The following is a 20947-nucleotide window of genomic DNA, read 5'->3' as shown; positions in this document are numbered from 1 at the left end:
GGACGTACCCTTGACCAGATACTCGGTGGCACTGATATTAAGATAAAATACATTGTCTTAAGCTCTACAAAACGTACTGAACTCTGTGTTGAAATTTTTAAGAAACATTCCTGCCAAGTTTGCGTGCCTCTGGCTGTTATCTGAACCATCTGGGCTTCCTGCAGGTTAACAGCCAAAGACAGGAAATCCAGCAGACTCCTGGAAGAGGCCCTTGGACCTGGTGCGCAGTCACAGCTTTTTCATAGGAATGTTTTACATCCTTCTCATCTTTGCTCTGATCTGTATAGTGGGATTTGTTTTTTTTTTAAAGTGACCTGCAGCAAAAGCAGCCCCTTGTCCCCAGGAGCAAGCACCACATGACACTGAAGTGTAGGAGTTAAAGCACTTTCTTAAAATCCTTAACATAGAAGTAGTGCCTTTTTAAAAATATTTGCATGCTGCTTGACTCTTCTGAAACACACGCATACCTCTGTGATAGCACCTGGGATTACACTGGTGCATTACACAGATCAGATCAAACTTCTCTTATTTTTTTAGCTGTAGTAGGCCTGCCTTCACTGCACACTGAGCGCTTGCCAAGTTCCAGAGAGGCACCTGTACAGCTGGATCTATTCTTCTACCTCTCTTCTACCCGCAGCGTTTAACATGCACCAGGTTTTAGGTTGTTTCTGTTCTGTTGAAACACAGATTGGAAAACTCAACCTGCAAAAGCTATAGGAGGCTGAAATGGAACAGAAGGGAGAGCCCTGGTGCTAGCTGCTCACCGTGGGTTTAACTCTGAGTGGTCCAGGCACTTACTACCTTTTTTAATTCCTCTTTCTTTTCAAACCCGAGGTTCTCCTCACAGGCACGGCCGTGTCGCAGAGCTCCCAGAGCCCTCCAAGCTCAGAGCCACACTGAGCCCGGCTGCCCCTCGGGTGGCTGAACCCTGCCCATACGTTCACGTTTTGTATTTATTTGTACCACCTTTTCGGTCCAGCAGCTCAGGGCCACCCCCACACAGAGCTTCGGGGCACCGCAGCGCGCCCGTTATCACCGTTAATCTGTGAGGGGGCGGCCGGGCGCGGGGACTTCGTGCTCTAAAGAAGCCTCGGGGCGAGCAGCGGGGCCGCCAGGCGCTGAGCCAAACGCCCCCGAGCCGCGGCGGTGCCCCCGGTGGGGCCGTGCCCGGTGCCGGTCCCGCTCCGCGGCCTGAGGCGAGGCCGGGCCCTCAGCGCCCCTCAGCCACCAGGCGAGGCCCGCGGCCCGCCCGCCATACCGCGCAGCGCACGCGCGGCGCCCTCTGGGAGTTGTAGTCCGCGCTCCTCCTGCCTTAGCAGCGCAATGCCCCGCGGCGAACTACAACTCCCAGCACCCCCCGCGCTTTGTTTTCCTTCAAACGGCTCCCAGCCCCGCCGCGCGGCCCCTCCCCTCAGCCTGGCGGCGCGCGGGGCCCTCCCGTGTCCCGGCGCGGCCACCGTCGCCTACGCCCCGCCTCCTCCCCCCTCACCTCCTCCCCCCCCCCCCAATGCTCCGAGCCCTTTGACCCCGTTGTTATGCCGGGCCCGAGCCGCCGCCGCCGCCGCCGCCTCCTCCCGTAGCGCCCGGAGCCGCCCCCGCCGCCCCGCCCGCCCCCGCCCCCACCCCCCCCGGCCGCCTCACCTCGGCCCCGCCCCGCCCCCGCCGCCGCCCGCCCGCCCGCCCGCTGCTGCCGCCGCCGCCCGCCCGCCCGCGCCTAACGGTCCGCGCCGCGCGGGAGGGAGGAGGAGGAGGAGGAGGAGGAGGATGAAGGAGATGAAGCAGCGGAGGAAGAAGGAGCGCACGTGGGCCGAGGCCGCCCGCCTGGTGAGGGGGGAAACGGGGCTGGGAGAACGGGAGGGGGGCGGGGGCGGCACCCCCGGAGCGCCTCTAGGCCCCCCCCGGGCCCACCGGGACGAACCGGGGCTGAGGGGGCCTAACGGGGGTTGGGGGGGGTTCCACAACACCGGGGGTGTCCCGGGCTCGGGGCCGCCTCCAGGCCGCGGCGCTCGGTGGGGGGCTCCTGGGGTGGGCCCCGGGCTCGAGGGGGTGCCCAGGGGGTGCCCGGGGTCCTCTCGGTCCCCCCCAGCCGCAGCCCGAGGGGCCCGGAGCTGCCCCACGCTGGGAGCCGGCCGCTGGTGGCCTCCTCCCGGCCCCGCAGCCCCCCCGGGAGAGGCCTGTGGGGAGCCCCGGGGGTGCTGCCACCGAGGGGGCTGCTCCCGGTACCGAGGGGCAGCGGGGTCCCAGCACGGGGAGAGCGTGGGGCTGGGCGTGCCAGGAGCTGGGCTGAGCCCTGGGGTTGGTGTCGGTGCTCTGGGGACGTTTGTGGAGCCCCCTCCAACTTCCCAAGCGGTGCCCGCAGCGGTGGGGCGGCTCCTTGCTGCTCTCTGCCCACCCCAGCTTCTCCCCGTCAAGCCTTTAAGCTGAATCCATCCCCACCCCAATTTGCGAGCAAGGGAACGCGACAAACCCAGCCTGGACACCTCGCAGGTAGAGAAGGTGAATGAACAAGTGAGCTCCTCTTGTCCTGCTGGTGTGCGTTGAGCACCACAGCTCACTCCTGGTCCCCGGGCAGCAGCCACTGTCCTCAGGGCACCCTGAGGGGGATCTCTGCAGATCCCAGGTGCTGGCGCATGGATTGAGCAGTGATCCCATCCCTGCTGCCGTTAGCTCCATAGCGATGCTCAGCCTCTGCTCTGCGAGGATGCGGGCCTGCTCGCTATGGAGGAAGGGATTTATTGGGCTTGAGGGTGTTCTGCTGGCTCGTTTGGTTTGTTGGGCTGTGTTGTTCTGATGTTTTAACCCGGTGAGGTTATGGCTTGGATTGTACAAACATCAGGAGGGGACAGCAAGGGTGAGTCCAGCTGAGGCTCACCTCTTGCACCGAGCGTGTCCTACAATAGGGTCTTGGTGCCTCTCCTGTGTGAGACTGGTTTGGATATCCGAGTGTGTTCTCACTGCTTGCCAGGGAGAAACCTAATCAGACAGGCATCCGTCTTCCAGCAACTTGCATAATCTTTTTGTGTGAAAATGATAATGTTTTTGACCCACGTGACGTCGCTTGAAAAACTGGAAAAGGGTGCAAGTGAACCTCTGCAGAGCCTGGGTGCGGGAAGCCGGCGCTGCGGGGCCGCACCCTGCGCCCCTGGGAGGCTCAGTGGGTAGCGACCTTGTGGCCGGAGCAGCGCTGGGTGATCTGGTACCAAATCCCCTCTCGTTCAAATGTCCTGAGCTCTGAGGGATGAAAGATCCCTATCTATGGGCTGCCCAGAACACCACATGCTGCTGGGTTTCTAAGAAGCCGTTTCCTGATGTACCTCCCCGCCCTCGTGGAGCGATGGGGAAGGGATCTCTTCACAAACACTGCTCATCTCACCTACTGCTCTTCTGGCTAGAGCCTCGGGCACATCACAGTAGGTGCGTGAGATGGCTAAGCCTCAGCAGCATCTTAGAGCCATTGAAGAACCAGAAATAGAACCATCTCCTCCTAGATTATCTACTTAGAGAGACCTGCAGTTGCGTAGCTGCACTTCCAGCTTGCAGGACTGATTGTAAATCCACTAAAAATAGATCTTTATTTAACACTAGGCTTACACATGCTCCCTGTCAAAATGCTTTTAATTTTCCTTTCTGACGCACGCTATTGGATTCTGCATTCCTCTCAGTGTTTCCGAGAATCACAGGCAAAAGTGCTTTTTAGTGTTGCTGCCCCTACAGAGCTAATATCATGCACATCCCATAAAATAAGCCTTCAAAGATCCGTTCGAACACCCAGAGCCACGGAACTGTTGGACAAGTGCTGTCAGTGCCAAACACCTCCAACACGGCTGATTTGGTGTGGGGAGCGATGTAAGGCTCCAGCACAGGAACCCCTGGCTCTCAGTACTACAAATCCTGGAGGGGAAAATCCTCGTGGGTTGGTTACGGTGTCGCTTGTGCTGCAGGATTAACGTGGCACAGGCAGGGTCAGGTTGGGGTATGGCTGCTGGAGGCTGGGCTCTGCTGGCTAACGAGGCAGGATCTTCTCCCAGCGCTTGCGTTAAGCAGTCTGTACACTTAATATAGCTGTTGATTGGAAATTGTTCCCCTGAGCGCAGATTCTTTTATCTTTATGTAAATGCTCATTCATGCTCAGTTTTAGGCTGCGCTGTGTCTGACACTTGAGAGAGGTTTTGTAAGCTGTGAAGAATTTCCTTGTTTTTTTTTCAGAACAGGCAGCTTCCCTTTTGTGGATCTTGCATCTGCCCCTGCAGCGATGTGCTTCCCCTCGTCAGCCTGTCCCCTCGGAGTGATGGGCAGTGACAGATTCCGAGGGAGGCTCAGAGGAATGGTAACCTGCGGAGGTTTTCTGATTAGTGAAGGAAAAAGTGTGATGGAGCCGTATTGGCAGGGAATTAAAATTGTTTACTCTTTGAGTATAGCTCATCACTTTGTGTTTTCACCGTGTGTTATCTCAGGGTTTGTAGTTCTCCCCTACCAGGTTAGCATCACTTATTCGTGTGATCTTCAAGCATCTGAAAAATCCATATAGGGCGGATGTCGTTTAAGAAGTTCCTTAATCAAAACCCGTGGCTGATCCCTACAGTAACGTGAGGTTGTTTTTTCCCTATTTGCAGAGGTTGGGAGATGGGATGGAGACCCAAGTGGTCCCCTGCATGGCATTGTTTGGAAGTGTCCCATTCACACAGCCCCACAAGGCAGGCAGCAGTCCCTGTGCCTTGACTCGTTGCTGCAGTGACTCAGTTCCAGATGCTGCTGATATAACTGGGGCATTTGGGTTCCTCTGCTGCTTCTCACTCAAGTCAAACTGAAAGCCAGTATCAGGTTGTGGAGCCCTCTAAAGCCTGGTGACAAACAAAATCAGGATTGTGCATCACCGTAGCCATTACACTTGGGGAATTTAGATCATGATTATGATCAGAAAGTTCCAGGCTGAATACCTGTGGCCACTTTTCTTGGCTGTTTCGGGCCACGTCACACGCCTGTGGTGCAGTCCTGATGCTCAACCAGACCCAGAGGTCTGCTGTATCAGACTCTTGCATTCAGGGAGCAGCACTGTCTGCTTCGACAGGAGGCAGAGAGTGTCAGGGAGTTGTGGGGTTATCTGCTTCCAAAGAAACGTGGTGGTTTACATCTACTGCAGCTTTCTTTTGGTCTTTGTTTCCTGATTTTGTGGATAATCTCCTTATCACAGAAAAGTCCGGTCCTCTTTTTGTGTCATTGAAATTCTTATTTCTAGATCCTTTGGAGCAGTAAGTTCTACAGGCTTTAAAAGTAATGAATAGCCTCTTTAATCCTTCATGTGTAAGTGGCAATTCTGCTCTTCCTATGATATATGAAAGGATGAGATGTTATTTATTTTATTGCCTTTTTAATACCTGACTTTACTCGTTTGCTTTCAAAGGCAAGCAGTCCAAATCTTTTTAGTGTCTACCCATAATTTTTCCCATATCCTTTGCTGTTATCGTAGTCCCTTTCTGAGTTCTGTCCTTCTCTGACAAGAATTCTGACTCTGGAGATGGAGCGAAGCTGAAATGAATGCAGTAATCCAAGGAAGGTAGGCTTCAGAAGTACATAGTTGGGCAGTGATATTGTTATTGCCAGAAAAGTACTGGATTCTCTGCTGAGAGGTAGGGAGAACTTTTACATCACTTGAGGGTCTCTAAGCACAGTGTTGAAGGCTGGATGTGGTAGCAACGTGGTGTAATGCAGGTTGAAGTCTGGTAAAGCACCAACTGGCTTTCTTGTTACGGGGTCAAAGCTGAATTCTCCTGCTTTTTTCTTCTTCATGTTCATATTTCTGCTGATCAGGGACCAAGTGAAGGTGAGGCTGTTGTAATGCTTACCGTCATCTTGAGGTAGCCTGAAATTTTTAGCACGTCTTTTGTAGGTAATGCTGTGCCACATAGAACTTTCTTTGTCTCTGAACCCCAGCTTATGGAGCAGTTCCGTGAATTCAGAAGCAAGTTCTGTGATGACACCCACTGTTTCTGTCTCTTCAGGTGCTGGAAAACTACTCGGATGCTCCCATGACCCCAAAACAGATTCTGCAGGTCATAGAGGCTGAAGGACTAAAGGAAATGAGGTTAGTATTGGGGATCTCATTTAAAACTGTGCATGGAGGGTGAGGAGGCCTCATACAAAGCCTTGGCTTGTTTCGTGTGATCCTGCCTCATCTCTAGCCCACTTTTCTTCCTTCTTTCTCTGCCAGCATGGTAATTTCAGATTACATTACAGACATTTATATACTTTTTTTTTTTTTTTCTTTGACAATAACTGGAAGCTTTTCTTGGATTTTTTGATAACATACAGAGCCCCCTTCATCCACCTATTGTGAAATAAATGCCTGTTGCTGCTCTGATTCCTGTATTGTGTTTGCCACTCGTGTTTCTCTCATAAGTAGCTCCTGGTACGTTCTACTATTGCAGCTCTAGTTTAGTAAGTTTAAGTTCTGTCTCCTTTGATGCTTCATTTCCAGAGCAGACGTTATATAGTAGGAGACTCAGAAAAGTCTCCTTTGTTTTATATTACTGTCCAGGCTTCTGCTCAGATTTTTGAGCACTGTGGTAGTGCTGCTTACACTGTTGTGGCTCTTGACATTGTGCATTGTCCTTCTCAATCTGGAAAAAAACTGATATGGAATTTAGGAAGCTACAGGAGTGGGAGATTATTTTCTTTGGTTAAGTTCCTGTGGACCTCTGTTTCTGTGAGCCAGTAGAAAATAAGGATTGTCTTGCACATCAAAGAAAATAAGTAGCTGTGACAGTCCAAGTGCCTCAGTTAGTGCCGTGTGGCCCCCCACCAAAAAGAAAAAAAGAAAGGATGAGGATTTGAGGTTCTGCATGAGTTCTGCCACTGAGGACCAGTGGCAGAAAAAGCAGTCTTTTCCATCCACAGCCTATTGACTGACTTCTGCAGATGTGCAGACTTTTTCTAGTCACGTTTACCTCCTCGCCTTGATTCTGCAGACTGTTTCCCACCATTGGGTTTGCATTTTTTGAACCTGTACTCAACCAGCTACAGAAAGTAAACTAATTTCTTCTGGGACCCAGCAACTCCAAGCGTTATCTTGTTTCTGCTCCGTGTTTGTATGCGAAGTCAGGAAACAGCTGTGGTGGTTTGAATAGTGAAAAACTTTGATGCACGAGGAGGTGTTGTGCGTGGGAGTTACCATTGTTTGGTGAGGTGCTGTGCCACCGTGCTGCTGCATCAGTACTGGAGCTGCTGGAAGCTTGTGGCTTGGGATCCTTACCGAGTAGGTCTTCTGTGGCTTGGATGCGGGTGGTGGTATCACAGCCCTGAGGCAGGCTTTTAATGAAAACTGTCATATATCTTTGTTTTAATCAATAGCCTGCACCTTTCTCAGATCAGCCCTGTTGTTCAAGCAGGTAGCTAGCTGAAGCCCTATGTGCACAGGCTGTCCTGTGCTACAGGTAACAGCAGATCCATTTTCTCAGACATTAGTTATTGCGATGTTCTCCCTGTTTTTAACAAGTGACCTGTCACAGCAGGTAGCTAAGGACCCAACTCGGTAGCATGCATCATGCTAAACCCCACCAAGCTACATCATTTGTTTAGAGGCTGGTGGTTTTCCTTTGGGATGTCTGTTTTCTTCCCGTTATTAATTCTCTGCTTTAAGCAAAGACTGTTTTCTTCACCGCATAATTGTTCAAAGAATGCAGGCAGTGATCCTGTCTAGCTAAATATGCGGCAGACTTTCCTGGTCCTTGAATAAAAGGCCTTCCTGAAACTCCATTTCCTGAAGGAAATGGCTTGGCGACTCAAGATGTGGTTTTCCCTTTGAATCAATTTAAGGCAGTGTTGTCCTGGTCCGGGGTAACGCCAGCCCGTCGGAAGGGTCCTGGCCCCTGGTTGTCCTACGTGCCCCGTGCATGAGCTGGGACGTTGGCATCCAACACCGGAGCTGGATTCTGCCTCCTGGGAAAGTTTTAACTATTCTTTTTTTTCCTTCTTTGGGCGAAAAAGTATGGTTTGGGTTTTTTTGTTTTGTTGTTGTTTTGGGGGGTTTGGGTGTTTTTTTGCCATTCTAAGAAAACGTGTTCTGTGTCTGGTTGGGTTGCTGGGTGTTCCATTAAATACAGAAGGGAAAGCACTAACAGGCCAGAAGGCTGGAAATTTTTTTTCATAGTATCTAAAAATGATCGAGGGTAATTTCCTCTGTTGTTGAGGCTGGTGAATAAACACCCAACAACCAAATGCATTGAGGGTGGAAACAGAAATTGTTCTAAGTGCAGTTTTCAATTTGAGAATGATTTTCTTTGAAATGTTTTGTCTCAGTCCAATTTTCAGTTTCACTTTTAATAATTTTGAAATCAATATTGCTTTAATGTCTTTTCCAGGTAACTTTCTGCATGCACATGTGTGACTTATTGGAAAACATGAGATTCACATGCACAGAAGTTCCATCAGTGTGAGCGTAGGCTGCTTTAATCACAAATGGCAAAACCAGGCTGGTACAGAGCACTTGACAAATCAGTTCATCAGAACTTTTCTATCCAACCCTGCCAGTGCAGTCCTGTCTATTAGGAGAGACGTTTCAGAAATGTGTATAATTTTTGCCGACTTTGTGTTTTTCTACTGCTGAGTACATCTGGTTTTTAATAAATTCAAACCAGTCCTGAAAATTTGAAGCAAAAAAGGAATAATACAAGTTAGAAATGGCTAAAATAATGACCAGGAGTAACTTCAAAATCAGCGCGTTTCCTGTTTTCTGCGGATTGTTTTACTGTGATGTGTTGAGGCTAATTACAGGTCAAACAGGAAAACAGTAATACTATCCTGACTGAAGAGCCTATCCCATAAGGTTAATAAGTATCATCTTTATTCTCCTAAGTCAGATAAATGATGCTAATTTAAAGAGATCTTTCAGGCCGTTTTCTTGATCAGCCCCTGTTTCTGGTGTTTTTTGTTGTTTTGTTTTTTTTTTTAGTTATTGTCTGAGTCCCTTTCCTGCCTTCCTCTTTTTCAGTGGCACTTCTCCCCTGGCCTGCCTCAATGCCATGCTCCATTCCAATTCAAGGGGAGGTGATGGCCTCTTCTACAAACTGCCTGGACGGATCAGCCTGTTCACGCTCAAGGTAAATGTTGAGTTTCTACTCTCAGTTGAAGGCCAAGGTGCAAGCTCTGCTTGTAATGCATAGCTGCGTGCTAAACTGTTACTGAGCATCATATGAGCTGAATGTGCTGCATCTGAGATCATCCTCTGAAAGTGTGTCTGGAATTCATTATTTCACTTTAGTTTGTATCTTTCGGCTATATTCAGCCATAGGTGATATATTCATTTTAAACCCCTTATTATTTCTTGAATTGCTCAAGATAAATTCTTCTTCCAGTATTTGGAGTTCAACTCAGGTGGCTGATTATCAGAATGGTCCTGTTTCACTCCTTTTCCGACAGCCACAAGGCCAACCAATAAATTACATTGGTCTGAGAACTTGTAGCTCCGAGTAAAATCTCAATTGGAAAATGTATTTTCATTTTCTCTGGGTGGATGGTGTTTCACTGCATCCTGTGTACAGTTAGCATCACCATCTTCCTCACATCTCAAGGTCCCTCTGAAATGTTTTTTATTTTAGTCTATTGTCCCAGTAATCATAAATGTTGAAAATATTTCTGGTCTCAGGCTTTTCTTCTGCATTGTTTTGTACTGTTGGATTCCCTGATAAATATCAGCTTAATAGGCACTGGTATTTTTGGCTATTTTGTTTGCATCCTTTTTTCCTGCTGTCAGAAAATTTTGTTAATTTGTCATACTTTACTGCAAACAGATGGAATTGAAATGGCTTTGACTATACAAGTAGTAAATGCATCTACTAAGCTTGCTATCTTAGTAGTTGATAATTCTGGTGATACCTGTTCTTTTAGTACTAAGAATGAGATGTTTCTCTTCATTAGAAAGTGCTTGCTTGTTTCTTGCAGAAAAGCGTGATATGTTAACCTTACATGTTTTGGATATATTTGAGTTATTCATCTAGGAAGTGTCTGTGAAGCGTGCTAGGAAATGTCTGTGAAGCGTGCTGATAGTTAGGATGACTTCTTTCCATTAGGAGCCTAAACATGCTTAAAAATATCTTACTGCATGAAAGGGATTAAAATAGGGAAGATAAAAAATCTAAACTAAAAGCTACATCCACTAAACCATCTGTTCCCATTGGCTCAAGTGGTAGTTGTTGGGAGGAAGGACTGTAGTCACCTGAGCTTTGTTTACCCCTTTAGAAGGATGCTCTTCAGTGGTCTCGAAATCTGTCTGTGCCAGAAGGGGATGAACTGGAGGATACAGCAGACGCAGAGAGCTGCGAGTCCAATGAAGCAAGCACTGTGAGTGGTGATAATGATGGTAAGTGTCTGATAACGTTAATCTTAAATTATAAGCATCTACTTCTGGGTCTGAACGAGTGCCCGTCTATTTCAGTGTCTCTTGATGAAACCTCCTCTAATGCTTCCTGTTCCACTGAATCTCAGAGCAAGGCATCCTCTACTGCCAGGGAGAGCAGCAGAACAGCCTCACAGGTAGGAAAATGTGGGACTAATGGAAACAAAAAGCCTCCGAAGGGAAGCTTTCATTGCTGCATGCTGTTGGGATTAGCATGACAGGGACTAGGTGTGCAGAGGTGCCTCGGGGAGAGTTACGGGCATGTCTCCTTAGGCAGGGAGTTTCTATGACATGGAGGGATCATATACAAGGAGGTAATTTTGAATACTCCGCTATTTGTAAATGTAATTAATGACTGACACCTGAAGATTTACCTAGGATCTGGGTGGTTCTTTACTTGGGAAATACGGTACATGGAAGATTAACCTGTCTTTCTGTAATGTCTGTCTTTGTTTTGTTCTTGTTTTCTTTCTGGACCACAGACAACCAAACAAAAGAAAAAGACCGGTGTAATGCTGCCACGTGTTGTTTTAACACCGCTGAAAGTAAATGGGGCACACATGGAGTCTGCATCTGGTGAGCATTGCTTTTGTTTTGGTGATTTTTGCAATGGCTCTGTAGTTAGCTCTTAATCAGTAGTCCCTAATTTTAATTTTGACTGAGGACTTCTTTAACAATTGCTGAGAATGCATGTGACTGAGTTGTGCTGTTGAGTATATGTTTATCTCCATCAAAATAGCTGGTAACTGGACAAAACCTTGTAGTAGTGAAACTTGTTCTTAGCAGGTAATTTTGGTATGCTAAAACCACTCTGCAAGTTGGGCTTCTGCTGTTCTTTGCATGTTTTTGTGAGATTGTTTTGCTTTTAGGCTTCACAGGAAGGCATGCTGATGGGGAGAGCAGTAGCACATCCAGCAGTAGCAGCAGCTCTTTGGCCCTGTGCAACACCACCTTGCGCAGCAGAACAGAAATAAACAGGGATCCGCCACAGCTACTGAGAGGTATCCGAAAGCCCACAGCTGGTAAGTGCTCCTGATTAAAGTTAGGAGAAAATCCTCCATAAAAGCAGGCAATGTTGAAGTCTGTGTATTTCCGAGAAAAGAACACCAGGGTTCTCTTCCTTTGGAGGACATACGACATTCTTAAGGCTCTTCATCTGGACCTTCCTCTCTGAATTATAGCGAGCCAGTTGTTGAGAAGTTTGTCTAGTCTGAAAAGCAGTATCAAGAACTGTACCTGAACATGACAAAAATATGACCTCGTATCAAAATCCCACATGCGTGCTTGCTATTAATTAGCATGGCTGAGAGAGCCATTCTTCACACTTGAACATTACAGTCTTTACTCATTTTGCTGCAGTAGTTTGTGTTGTGGGGTTTTTGCCGATAATGTTGAAACATTTTTGTACAATAATGTTTATCTTATTTGCCTGTCCTTAAACTACAGGGCAAATGAAACGAAACAGGGGTGAGGATATTGACTTCGAAACACCGGGTTCCATTCTTGTCAATACAAACCTGCGAGCTCTGATAAACTCCAGAACATTTAACGCGCTCCCATCGCACTTCCAGCAGCAGCTTCTTTACCTCCTTCCAGAAGTTGACAGACAGGTATGGAGGTGCAGCACTTGAGTGTTTTCCACTCGCCGTGTAGCCTCTAGCTTGCAGAACATCTGAAGCAAATGTTTTCTCTTTGACCTGTTTTTTGTCCTCTTAGGTTGGGGCTGATGGGCTGATGCGTCTCAGTGGCAGTGCTCTGAATAACGAATTTTTCACCCATGCTGCTCAGAGCTGGAGAGAAAGACTAGCTGATGGTGAGTAGGTTTGCTTGCTTCTGTGGTTGGAGAATGGGTAATCATTTCGTGGGCTTTCTTTGTTTTTCCTCTTACAGTTAGCAAATGGAAATTCAGTCCAGTTTGGCTGTATATCTGGCTGTATTGCCCCCAATTTTTATCTCTTTTTTTTGTTAAAATCAAAGATGTGTTTTCCTTAGGTGCCATGGGACCTTCAGAATGGAGTGGTGGAGGTGTAAAGTAACATTAGACTTATCTTCCGTTAAATGGTGACCTACATCTGGTAAAACAGAATTTGTTTTGTTTTGTTTTGTTTTCAGATTTGCTTGAGGCTGTGTGACTCTCCTTAAGTAGTTGCAGGCGGCTTGTAGATCCGTAATAGGGTGGAGAGCAGCATGATAACAGAAGATATGGCCTTCAGAGAGAGAGAGCTGCTGTACTATACTATTAAAACAAAAAAAGGTTACATTTGCAAAATTTATTTTGTTTGGAACTGAATTTCAGTATCTTGCTTTCGTGTAGGTGAATTCACACATGAAATGCAAGTTCGAATTCGGCAGGAGATGGAAAAGGAGAAGAGAGTGGAACAATGGAAGGAGAAGTTCTTTGAGGACTACTACGGACAAAGGTAATAAATTTTGCTTCCTCTGTCCTGTTTTATCTATGCTTATGAAGGCGGCAGAGTGTTTCTGCTTGTAGTTACCTGAGAAGATGCACCATGAACTCCTTGTAAAAATATAGTTGTGGAGTGAATCATTCGGACTGTTGCTTCAGGGGAATCCTTAAGTGGAATTGGCTTGGTCAGAGCAGACTTTTATAGCCTATTTATTTTGTTTTTGAGACAAGTGAATACTATTTGTTTTCCATCAGATCTTTACATTTTCTGATTTTCATCGTTCCCTGTGACAGTAATGTGGGATAGCAGATGTACAGGTTATCTCATTGCAGACTGACTTAATGAGGTTTTGATGAGTCTCTGCTTTGTAATGTGTATGTTACTATGTATAGTGGTGACAGTACAGCTATAAATAATAGATGAAATGCTTAAATTAGGATGGGCTTTAGCTTCTAACTAGTTTTTATGTTTGCCTTATAGGTTGGGCTTGACCCAAGAAGAATCCCAGGAACAGAATTTGGTGCAAGAAGATGCTGAGAACAGGACAGGACTGTCTGTTAAAGGAGAAGCAAGATTGTCACGTGGTCCTTCTACACGGCAGAGAGACGGGCACTTCAAGAAACGCTCCCGGGCCGACCTGCGATGCAGAGCCAGGAGGAGCCTGTACAAATTACGTGAATCTGAGCAAAAGGAGGCCTCCAAAGAGACTGCCTCTGTGGGACCAGATTCCTCTCTTCGTAAAGAGACCAAACCTGAGATGGACCTGAAGAAAGATGATCCAACAAGCACTTCTACTGCAGTACTGAATCCAGAGAGTTCAGAACTGCATCTCTCTCCAGAAACTTCCAAGTCGCACAGTAAATCGGAAGATCCGTCATCGGCAGCTGCAAGCAGAATTCCTAGTTTGCCCCAGGAGAACTCAGCTCGGGAGTCAAAGGACCAGAAGAGGAAATGCTTTGAGGAGGCTGCCTCTGCATCCTTCCCCGAAAAGAAGCCCCGGCTTGAAGATCGTCAGTCCTTTCGTAACACAATTGAAAGTGTTCACCCAGAAAAGCCACAGCCTACTAAAGAGGAGCCAAAAGTCCCACCCATCCGGGTAGGAAAGAGAATTATAGCTGCTTGGTATCCCAGGGCTGTCATGCTTATTAGCATCAAAACATTACTGAAATGTCAAGTGTTGTCATCTTAGCAGAAGTAGTCCAGGGTTTCATTGGCAGAGCTGGCTAAGTACCTCGGATTACCACAGGTCACTATCTTGTTTAGAAGGGCAAAGAATGGAAAATCATTCCAAGGTCTTTGCACAAGAGCGCAGGGTAACCTTGACTGTTAGTTTGCATTTTTGCGAATACAGAAATCACTTTTCTTGAAACTATCTGACTTATTGCAGAAGAGACCTTCAAATCGTGTTCTTTATCACGTGTAGTTTCCCAATTCCTTTCCTTTGGGGGCAGAAAAGTATTCCTTCTCACTTTTGCTGTTTTAACTAGAGGCATCCATCTTGCTAGCTTCAGAGTAGTCATCCTGATGTAAAGGAGACCATTTTGATTTCTAAAGCTCTGAAAGCAAACCACCCGTTTCATATTCATCTGCTGGCTCTGGTAAAGCAGTGTTAATGCTAAGTGAGCTTTACGTGTCGCGTGACAGAGCGCATAAGCAGAGGTTACGGGAGCCGTGCTACTTCTCTGCCAAAGTTTGTTTTTAAGTTGGAATTTTAACTCTTTATACTGAATTCTCATAGCAAGACTTACGATGAACAGATGTTAATAAAATGCATTTCACTGTCTGAAAATAGTCGAGCCTTAGCACTAAGTGCTTTTCTCTTTCTTTCAGATTCAACTTTCACGTATTAAACCACCCTGGGTGGTTAAAGGTCAGCCAGCTTACCAAATATGCCCCAGGATCATCCCCAACACGGAGCCCTCCAGCCGGGGCAGGAGCGGGGCCCGAACACTCGCAGACATTAAAGCCCGTGCTCTGCAGGCCCGAGCCCAGCGAGAAGCTGCTACAGCTGCCATCGGAGGTGGGGGTGGCCCAGGCGGAGGGAGCAGCACTGACGAAGGAGGTGGCGGAGGAGAATCCAACAGCCACACAGAGCACAGGAGATCAAAGAGAACTCATGGAAAGCGTTCGTCAGATCTACAACGAACACAATTACTGCCGTCTCTCCGTCTAAATGGAGAAAAGGCTGACTCTGAGATGGCTGCTCAGGCAGCTAACGCGGATTCCTTTGCCTCTTCAACACAAGACTCCTTTTCTTCAAAGCGTGAGGGAAGCGGCGTTCCGGAGCGCGCTGCAGGCACTAGCTCAGGGGAAGCTCAGCCCGTGGATGGCTCACCTAGAAGGCAGTTCTGTGATGCTGTGACTGGGTCATCGTCTGACAGTGCAACTTTGGAGAGGCGGGAGGAGAACCCTGAACAGCTCCCCTGTGATGCAAGGACTGAAACCCCAGCTTGTGTTGCATCAGAGGAGAGGCAAAGTATAAAGCTGAAATGCCTGGTTCCTCCAGTAAACGGTCTGTCTTGTTCTCAGGTACAGGGAGCTGTGATCAGCCCTACAGGAGATGGGATTCCGTCAGAACTCAAAGGTGGTAGCTCTCCCCCAGTACAGTTGGATTATCCTTCTGATGTAAAGGAAAATTCATCCAGTTGTCCTGCTCTTCTGCCAGAATTGTCATCAGGTGGTAAAGAATGCCATGAGCCAGAAGTGATATCTAGATTTAGATGTAATGGTTCTGAAACATTTGTGGAACAGCGCGCGAGAAACGATAGCGATAACTCCAGAACAGTAACTGCCGGAGTGGAGAAAGTAATGCCTGCACGGTATCAGTTCACACATCTGCAGGCAGAGAAAGAGAGTGATGGCAAAACAAGTAATGAGGAACAGAATACAGAGTCTCTGGTGAAATCCTCTTTATGTGAGGACTTCATTTCTCAGAATAGGATAGATACCTCTGAAAAACTTGTGCAGCCTAGAGAGAGGTGCCCCAGAACAGAATCGGAAGATGTGTGTCAGCCACTGAGAGCGACTCAAGAGTTCAAGCTGAATGGAGACGATGAAGTACGGAGTACACACAGTGAGACAACAGATACTGCTTCGGATTTTGAAGCTGACGTAGCTGATGAGAACGTAGAGATGGATATATGTTTCAGAAGTGTCAACTGCAGGGAGGTAGCAAGGAAAGACTCCTGTCAGAGCAACACTGAGAGACGTGATAGAGTTAGATCGAAGTTACCTGTGGAAACAGATAGTCTGGCCTATGTTGTGGACTTCCCTTCGGTCACAGAGACGAGTGCTGCACCTCCACCTCAGAGATGGGGGCTGCATGCACCATTGCCCCCAAAATCCGAGAGGCTGTCAGGTTCTGCTCGGCCCGTATCCTCTGTTGAAACCAACAACCCTTTGGTGATGCAGCTGCTTAAGGGGAACCGTCCACTGGAAGAAGTCATCCCAGGATCTCAAGCCAGTGTCAAGCTGGAAGTTACACAACCGCCTGCAGGCAAGCAGTCAGAAAGCCTCTCCGTGCAAGTGGAGAGAGGTAGCAGTTGCTATTTTGGCAAAGAATCTTCTCCAGATGTACAAATGAAGACAAGCACCCTAAGCAGGAGTGATGACTTCCACTCAGTGAGATCTGTAGATCCCCAGGAAAAGAAGCGGGGACCAGGGGCAGCGGTGCCTAGAGCAGAGGATATGGAGAATCAGTCTATTCCAGAAAAACATTCCAAAATTGACTCAGCTTTAAGCTGCCAAGACCAACTAGTAAATGTGGCAAGTGCCTCTCAGAAGCATGAAGAGATGAGCCCTCAGGAAAGAAAGTTTTCTTCCTGTAGCTTTGAAGAGCAAAAGGAAGTGTCCAAGACCCATCGGGTGCCGCAGCGCAACCCACTAACAAATGTTATCACAAATAAAAGTCCTGAGAAGTTGAACCCATCTCCAGAGCCTCCGTTTTTATCTCCAAATGTGAATTCTCTTGGTCCAAATAAGACAGGGAGTACACCGGCCAATAAAAATTACATTGGAGTTAAAGGCAAAAAGCTCTTTGGTTCTGGTTTTCCTTGCAACGCCAGTGTCAGACTACATCACTCGAGGGCTTCAGATCAAGTTTCAGACATGGGGACCTTGGCCCCCAGCAAACAGATTCCTTTGACCAAGAGCTGTGCGTCTGGAGAAGGAATGCCAGGTGTAAGGGAAGAATGGACTTCAAAGCAGCACGTGAACACCATGGGAGAAATAAGAAATGAGAACGCGCTGGCATGTGACAGCCCAACCAAGAACAGTGGAGAGAAGCAGAAGGAAGCAGCACAAAGCCCTCTGGAGCTAACTGAGCACTTGCAAAGTGTTCCGCTGGTTATGGACCTGCCATTTCTTAAGTTTTCAAGGGAACCAGGGAAAAGACACAATCACCCTTTGGAGCCTTCTTCCATACCTTCTCAGTTCAATATCAAACAGGCATTTTATGGGAAGCTTTCTAAGCTGCAGCTTAATTCCACCAGCTTTAATTATTCATCTAACACTCCAGCTTTTCCCAGAAGTCTTGCTGGAAGCATGATGCAGCTAACCCACAAAGCGAACTTTGCTGCAAACCATAATACATCCCTTTCTGTGCAGATGTTTGCTGATAGCAGCAGTGTTGAAGAAATATCGTTCAAGTGTTCGTGCAGCCTTAAAGCCATGATTATGTGTAAAGGCTGTGGGGCATTTTGTCATGACGACTGTATAGGACCCTCTAAGCTTTGTGTATTGTGCCTTGTGGTGAGATAATAAATTATGGCCATGGGACAAATTGTATATTCAGTGTGTGTATTTTGATAATGACTGATCCTAAAACCTGTACACAAAATGCTATTCTGTTTATAGTAGAAATGCTGTTACACTTTGTTTTGGTGAGGAAAGTTGACTTGCCTTCCCACTGAAATCTACAGCGCAAAACCCTTCCTTGCTCACAACTACTCCACTGTCTGTGGGCTGCGCCCCACTGGAGCCATCCTTCTGCTTAACGCTCTTGTGGAAATACTGATTGTGCTCTGGTACACATGCTGAGGCTAACACCTGGCCGGGAGGCAGTTTGCTGTGGCAATCCGTGGACCCTCTGTAGAGGAAATCTTTACATCCAAAGGAACTGGAACAGGGTGTTTTCTATTTCAGGGCTGCGCTAGGTTAGCCCCTACAGTCTTCCACTCTCCCCTTCTGCCATCTCCATTCTCGGTTTGTGTGGGCAGCACCACTGTGCAGTAAGTGCGAGCAGAAAGCTGCTCTGCAGGAGACGGTTCTGCACGGGCTCTGGATGCTGCAGGTGGACGGAGGGACCAGCGAAGCACTCTGCAGGTGGAGCCGCGTGCAGCTGACCGGGTACTGGATGGAGCCAACTGAGAGGATGCAAGAAGCAAATAGGTGGCACGTGCCACCTGAATGCCTTCTGCTGGTCTGCAGGAAGACGCGTGGGCCATGGGACTGCGTGCCTGGCTGAACTCTTGGACCAGCTGCTGTGACTGCCTCTTTTGGCTGGCTGTTGCTACAAGTTAGTGGGGAAAGTCAAAGGTTCCTAGAAGCTCGTTTAGGTGGCCAGCGATCTCTGTATTGTAGCTCTGCAATGAGGACCTTAACGTGACAGCATCTGACCACTTGCAAGTGTCTAGCTGTGCATCTGTGTGACGATCATCTAACATTTAAAGCAGTATTTTTTTTTTTTTCCTTTTTTAAAAAATATTTTCATTCTTGGATGTATAAAGTGAATTATTTGGCTCCTGTAAGTATCCTCTATGCATCTGTTTGATCATGTATTTATATGTTGTACACAGTACTGGCCAACTCTGTAAATGGATGTAATGTACATAGAACATAAAGGGTTCTTTTTTTTCCTTGGATTTTCGGGCTCTACAGCAGTATTGCATTAAAGTGGTGTTAGTTATTAATCTGCATCTGTAGTCAGAGCCACTGTATTCTGTCTTACCTAGCGTGAGGCTCGACATGCAAAGGTGACTCTCGGTTCTGACAGCCTCCTCCTCTGCCCAGGGCTCCGTGCTGTGTTGTGCAGGTAGACTGTGATGTAGAAGCTCGAGGATGACCCGAGGGGCTTTGCTGAGCTGAGTGTGCTTTCCTGGTCACTCCGAGCTAGCTGCCAGCTGTCGCTGTAACCGCATCTCCCAGCGCTCGGCTGGGGCTGCACTGCAAAAAGCTGAACGGCCTCGTGCAGCCGTGGGCTGGCAGAGAGCAGAAACTCGCCTCTCTTCCTCCTCGGAGTAATTACTTACCAAAAGTGAATTGCTTCAACGGGGGCAAAAGTCGGCTGTTCTTCAAGCACACAGTAGCAAGAATTGTGGGGGGGTTATTTTTATTTTTTTTCTGCTTGTATCTTTTCTAGCTCTATCCTACCTCCCTTCACCGTGCACTTTTTTTTTTTTTTTTTTTTAAACTGAGATGCAAGCCTGAGGGATGCAACAAGTTTAGTCTCAAATGGTTTATCTTTAGTGCATCTGACAGTCTCATACTGTGGAAGGAGAGAGAGAACCAACTCCTGCGTGCACACGCGCACCCTGGGATGAGCTGAAACGCAGTATTAGTGAGGTCGGAGCGGAGGTGTGAAACCTGCTTACCAAAGATCGGGAGCAGAGCTGGGGTTCTCTGGCTCTGTCTCCTCTGGGGCCACTGTAGTGTACAGATTGAACCGGTCTGGTTTGCAGAGCCCTCCGGGGGGGCCTGCTCATGTATGTCCCTTGTGGTATTGGAAAAATAAACACTCTGTAAAACCTCCATTTGTGGTTTCAATCCTCTTTTTCTGAAATCATCCGCTGTGCTCTTTAAGGCAATATTGCTTTTTTTTTTTTTTTTTTTTAACTGGGAGTGCTCCAGAGCTTCTGGGCTCAGATGATTAAAAAGAGGGGGGAGTGTTGTTGTCACAGCCTCATCACGTTGTTTTTTATACACTTGCAGATAACCGAAGACCATGCACCTGCTGCAAACACTGCGTGGCTCTTGGGAAGTAGATGCTGGAAAGGCTCACACAGAAGCCGTGTGGGTGTGGGATGCTGCTGGAGCCAAGTTTGCACGAGCCCCTCCGCAGTGACGGTGACCCCAGCCACCAGCCTCCCCGTGGCACCGGGCTGCAGGCGATGTGCTGGGGCTTCCCCAGCAGCACCGGGCAGAGCCTCTGCTCCTGCTGTTGTACAGCTTGTGTGCTATGGTGCTGTCCTAACAAGCTGCTGAGTAAATGGATCTGGAAATGTTTTCAAAAGCACAACATTGGGATACCAATTACACTGTTGTTTGTGGGTTTTTTTGAAGCTATCTGTACATTATTGATACATTCTCTTTTTTTTCTTTTTCTTTTTTTTTTCTAGGTAGGAAGCATTTTTAAAAAGAATAACACGAAAGATCCCGTTACGTGCCTCGCTTCTGCTCTCACTGCGTGGATCCTCCCAAGGCAGGTGGCGATCTCATGCAGCGGGTGGTGGGGCTGCTGGGGGTGCTCGGATCTGTGCAGCAGTGCAGCGTGTAACGAGGCTCTGTCGTGCTGCAAAACGGCCGTGGCCGTGCTCTGCTCTCAGCTCCACCACGCAATTAATTCTGGGCTGTTCGCATGCACGAGCGTGGTGGTAACAGAGCCCACATTCCTTGGGCTGCTTGCTTTAAAAATAGTGATAGGAATGAAAGGGGGGGAGCAAAACCAAAAGCTGAATGTTTGCTCCATCTGAGTGCAAAGAGAAGCTCTGTCCCAAGCACAGGAGGAGGTTAAAGCTCTGAATCCTTCGCTTTTGGAGCTGAGATGTCTCCATGTAGCCGTCAGTCCTCGCCGCAGTCTTTCGGCAGAGGCAGCTGGCTCGTAGAAACCCCCTGACCTCAGCTGGCTGAACATCAGCTGCTGCTGCTCTGGGGTCCTGTTCACGAGGGGAGCCATGGGCTGGGTCAGCAGCTGCTTTGGCACCAGCTTGGCAGGGAGAAAAAAGGGCTTAGGAAGGAGAAAAGGGGGCTGTGGCTTGGGGTGGTGTGCTGGTGGTGCCCTGACTGGCAGCCTGTGTCTGCAAACATGGGTGTCTTTAAACATACCCAGGTAATTTAAATAAGCTAAAACCAAGGAATGCAAAAACTTTGTTGTTACTTAAGGGAGCTTTGAAATTGTTAAATAATTGAAATCAGCAGTTGTCTTTCATTGGTG

The 20947-nt window shown here is 47.9% G+C and overlaps 1 protein-coding gene across 3 annotated transcripts; it reads left to right on the top strand.

Moving 5' to 3' along the window:
* Positions 1–1673: 1673 nt before the first annotated feature.
* ASXL1 (ASXL transcriptional regulator 1) lies at positions 1674–20213 on the top strand. Of its 3 annotated transcripts, none has more exons than XR_014318621.1 (12): positions 1674–1824; positions 6000–6082; positions 8987–9095; positions 10234–10527; positions 10873–10966; positions 11260–11412; positions 11837–12000; positions 12107–12203; positions 12705–12810; positions 13279–13894; positions 14629–18541; positions 19726–20213. XR_014318621.1 is itself a non-coding variant. In XM_082773346.1 (12 exons), exons 1-12 carry the CDS (start codon positions 1765–1767, stop codon positions 17554–17556), a joined length of 4629 nt encoding a protein of 1542 aa, XP_082629472.1. In that variant the 5' UTR covers positions 1674–1764; the 3' UTR covers positions 17557–19664. The 3 variants fall into 3 exon arrangements, 2 of the variants coding, with proteins under 2 accessions (XP_082629472.1, XP_082629471.1); XM_082773346.1 differs by lacking the exon at positions 19726–20213 and having other exon boundaries at positions 10234–10354; positions 10430–10527; positions 14629–19664; XM_082773345.1 differs by lacking the exon at positions 19726–20213 and having other exon boundaries at positions 14629–19664.
* The last annotated feature ends 734 nt before the right edge of the window (positions 20214–20947 follow it).

The sequence above is a fragment of the Aythya marila genome, assembly GCF_965140915.1.
Source record: "Aythya marila genome assembly, chromosome: 16".
In the NCBI taxonomy this organism is placed as follows: domain Eukaryota; kingdom Metazoa; phylum Chordata; class Aves; order Anseriformes; family Anatidae; genus Aythya; species Aythya marila.
Note: the sequence above shows the minus strand (reverse complement) of the source record. Positions and strands in the feature narration are given on the sequence as shown.

Coding starts and splice junctions, on each gene's coding strand:
- ASXL1 (XM_082773345.1), top strand. CDS start 1,765: ATGAAGGAGATGAAGCAGCGGAGGAAGAAGGAGCGCACGTGGGCCGAG. Junction 9,096..10,233: donor TCAGCCTGTTCACGCTCAAG/GTAAATGTTGAG, acceptor TTACCCCTTTAG/AAGGATGCTCTTCAGTGGTC. Junction 11,413..11,836: donor TATCCGAAAGCCCACAGCTG/GTAAGTGCTCCT, acceptor CTTAAACTACAG/GGCAAATGAAACGAAACAGG.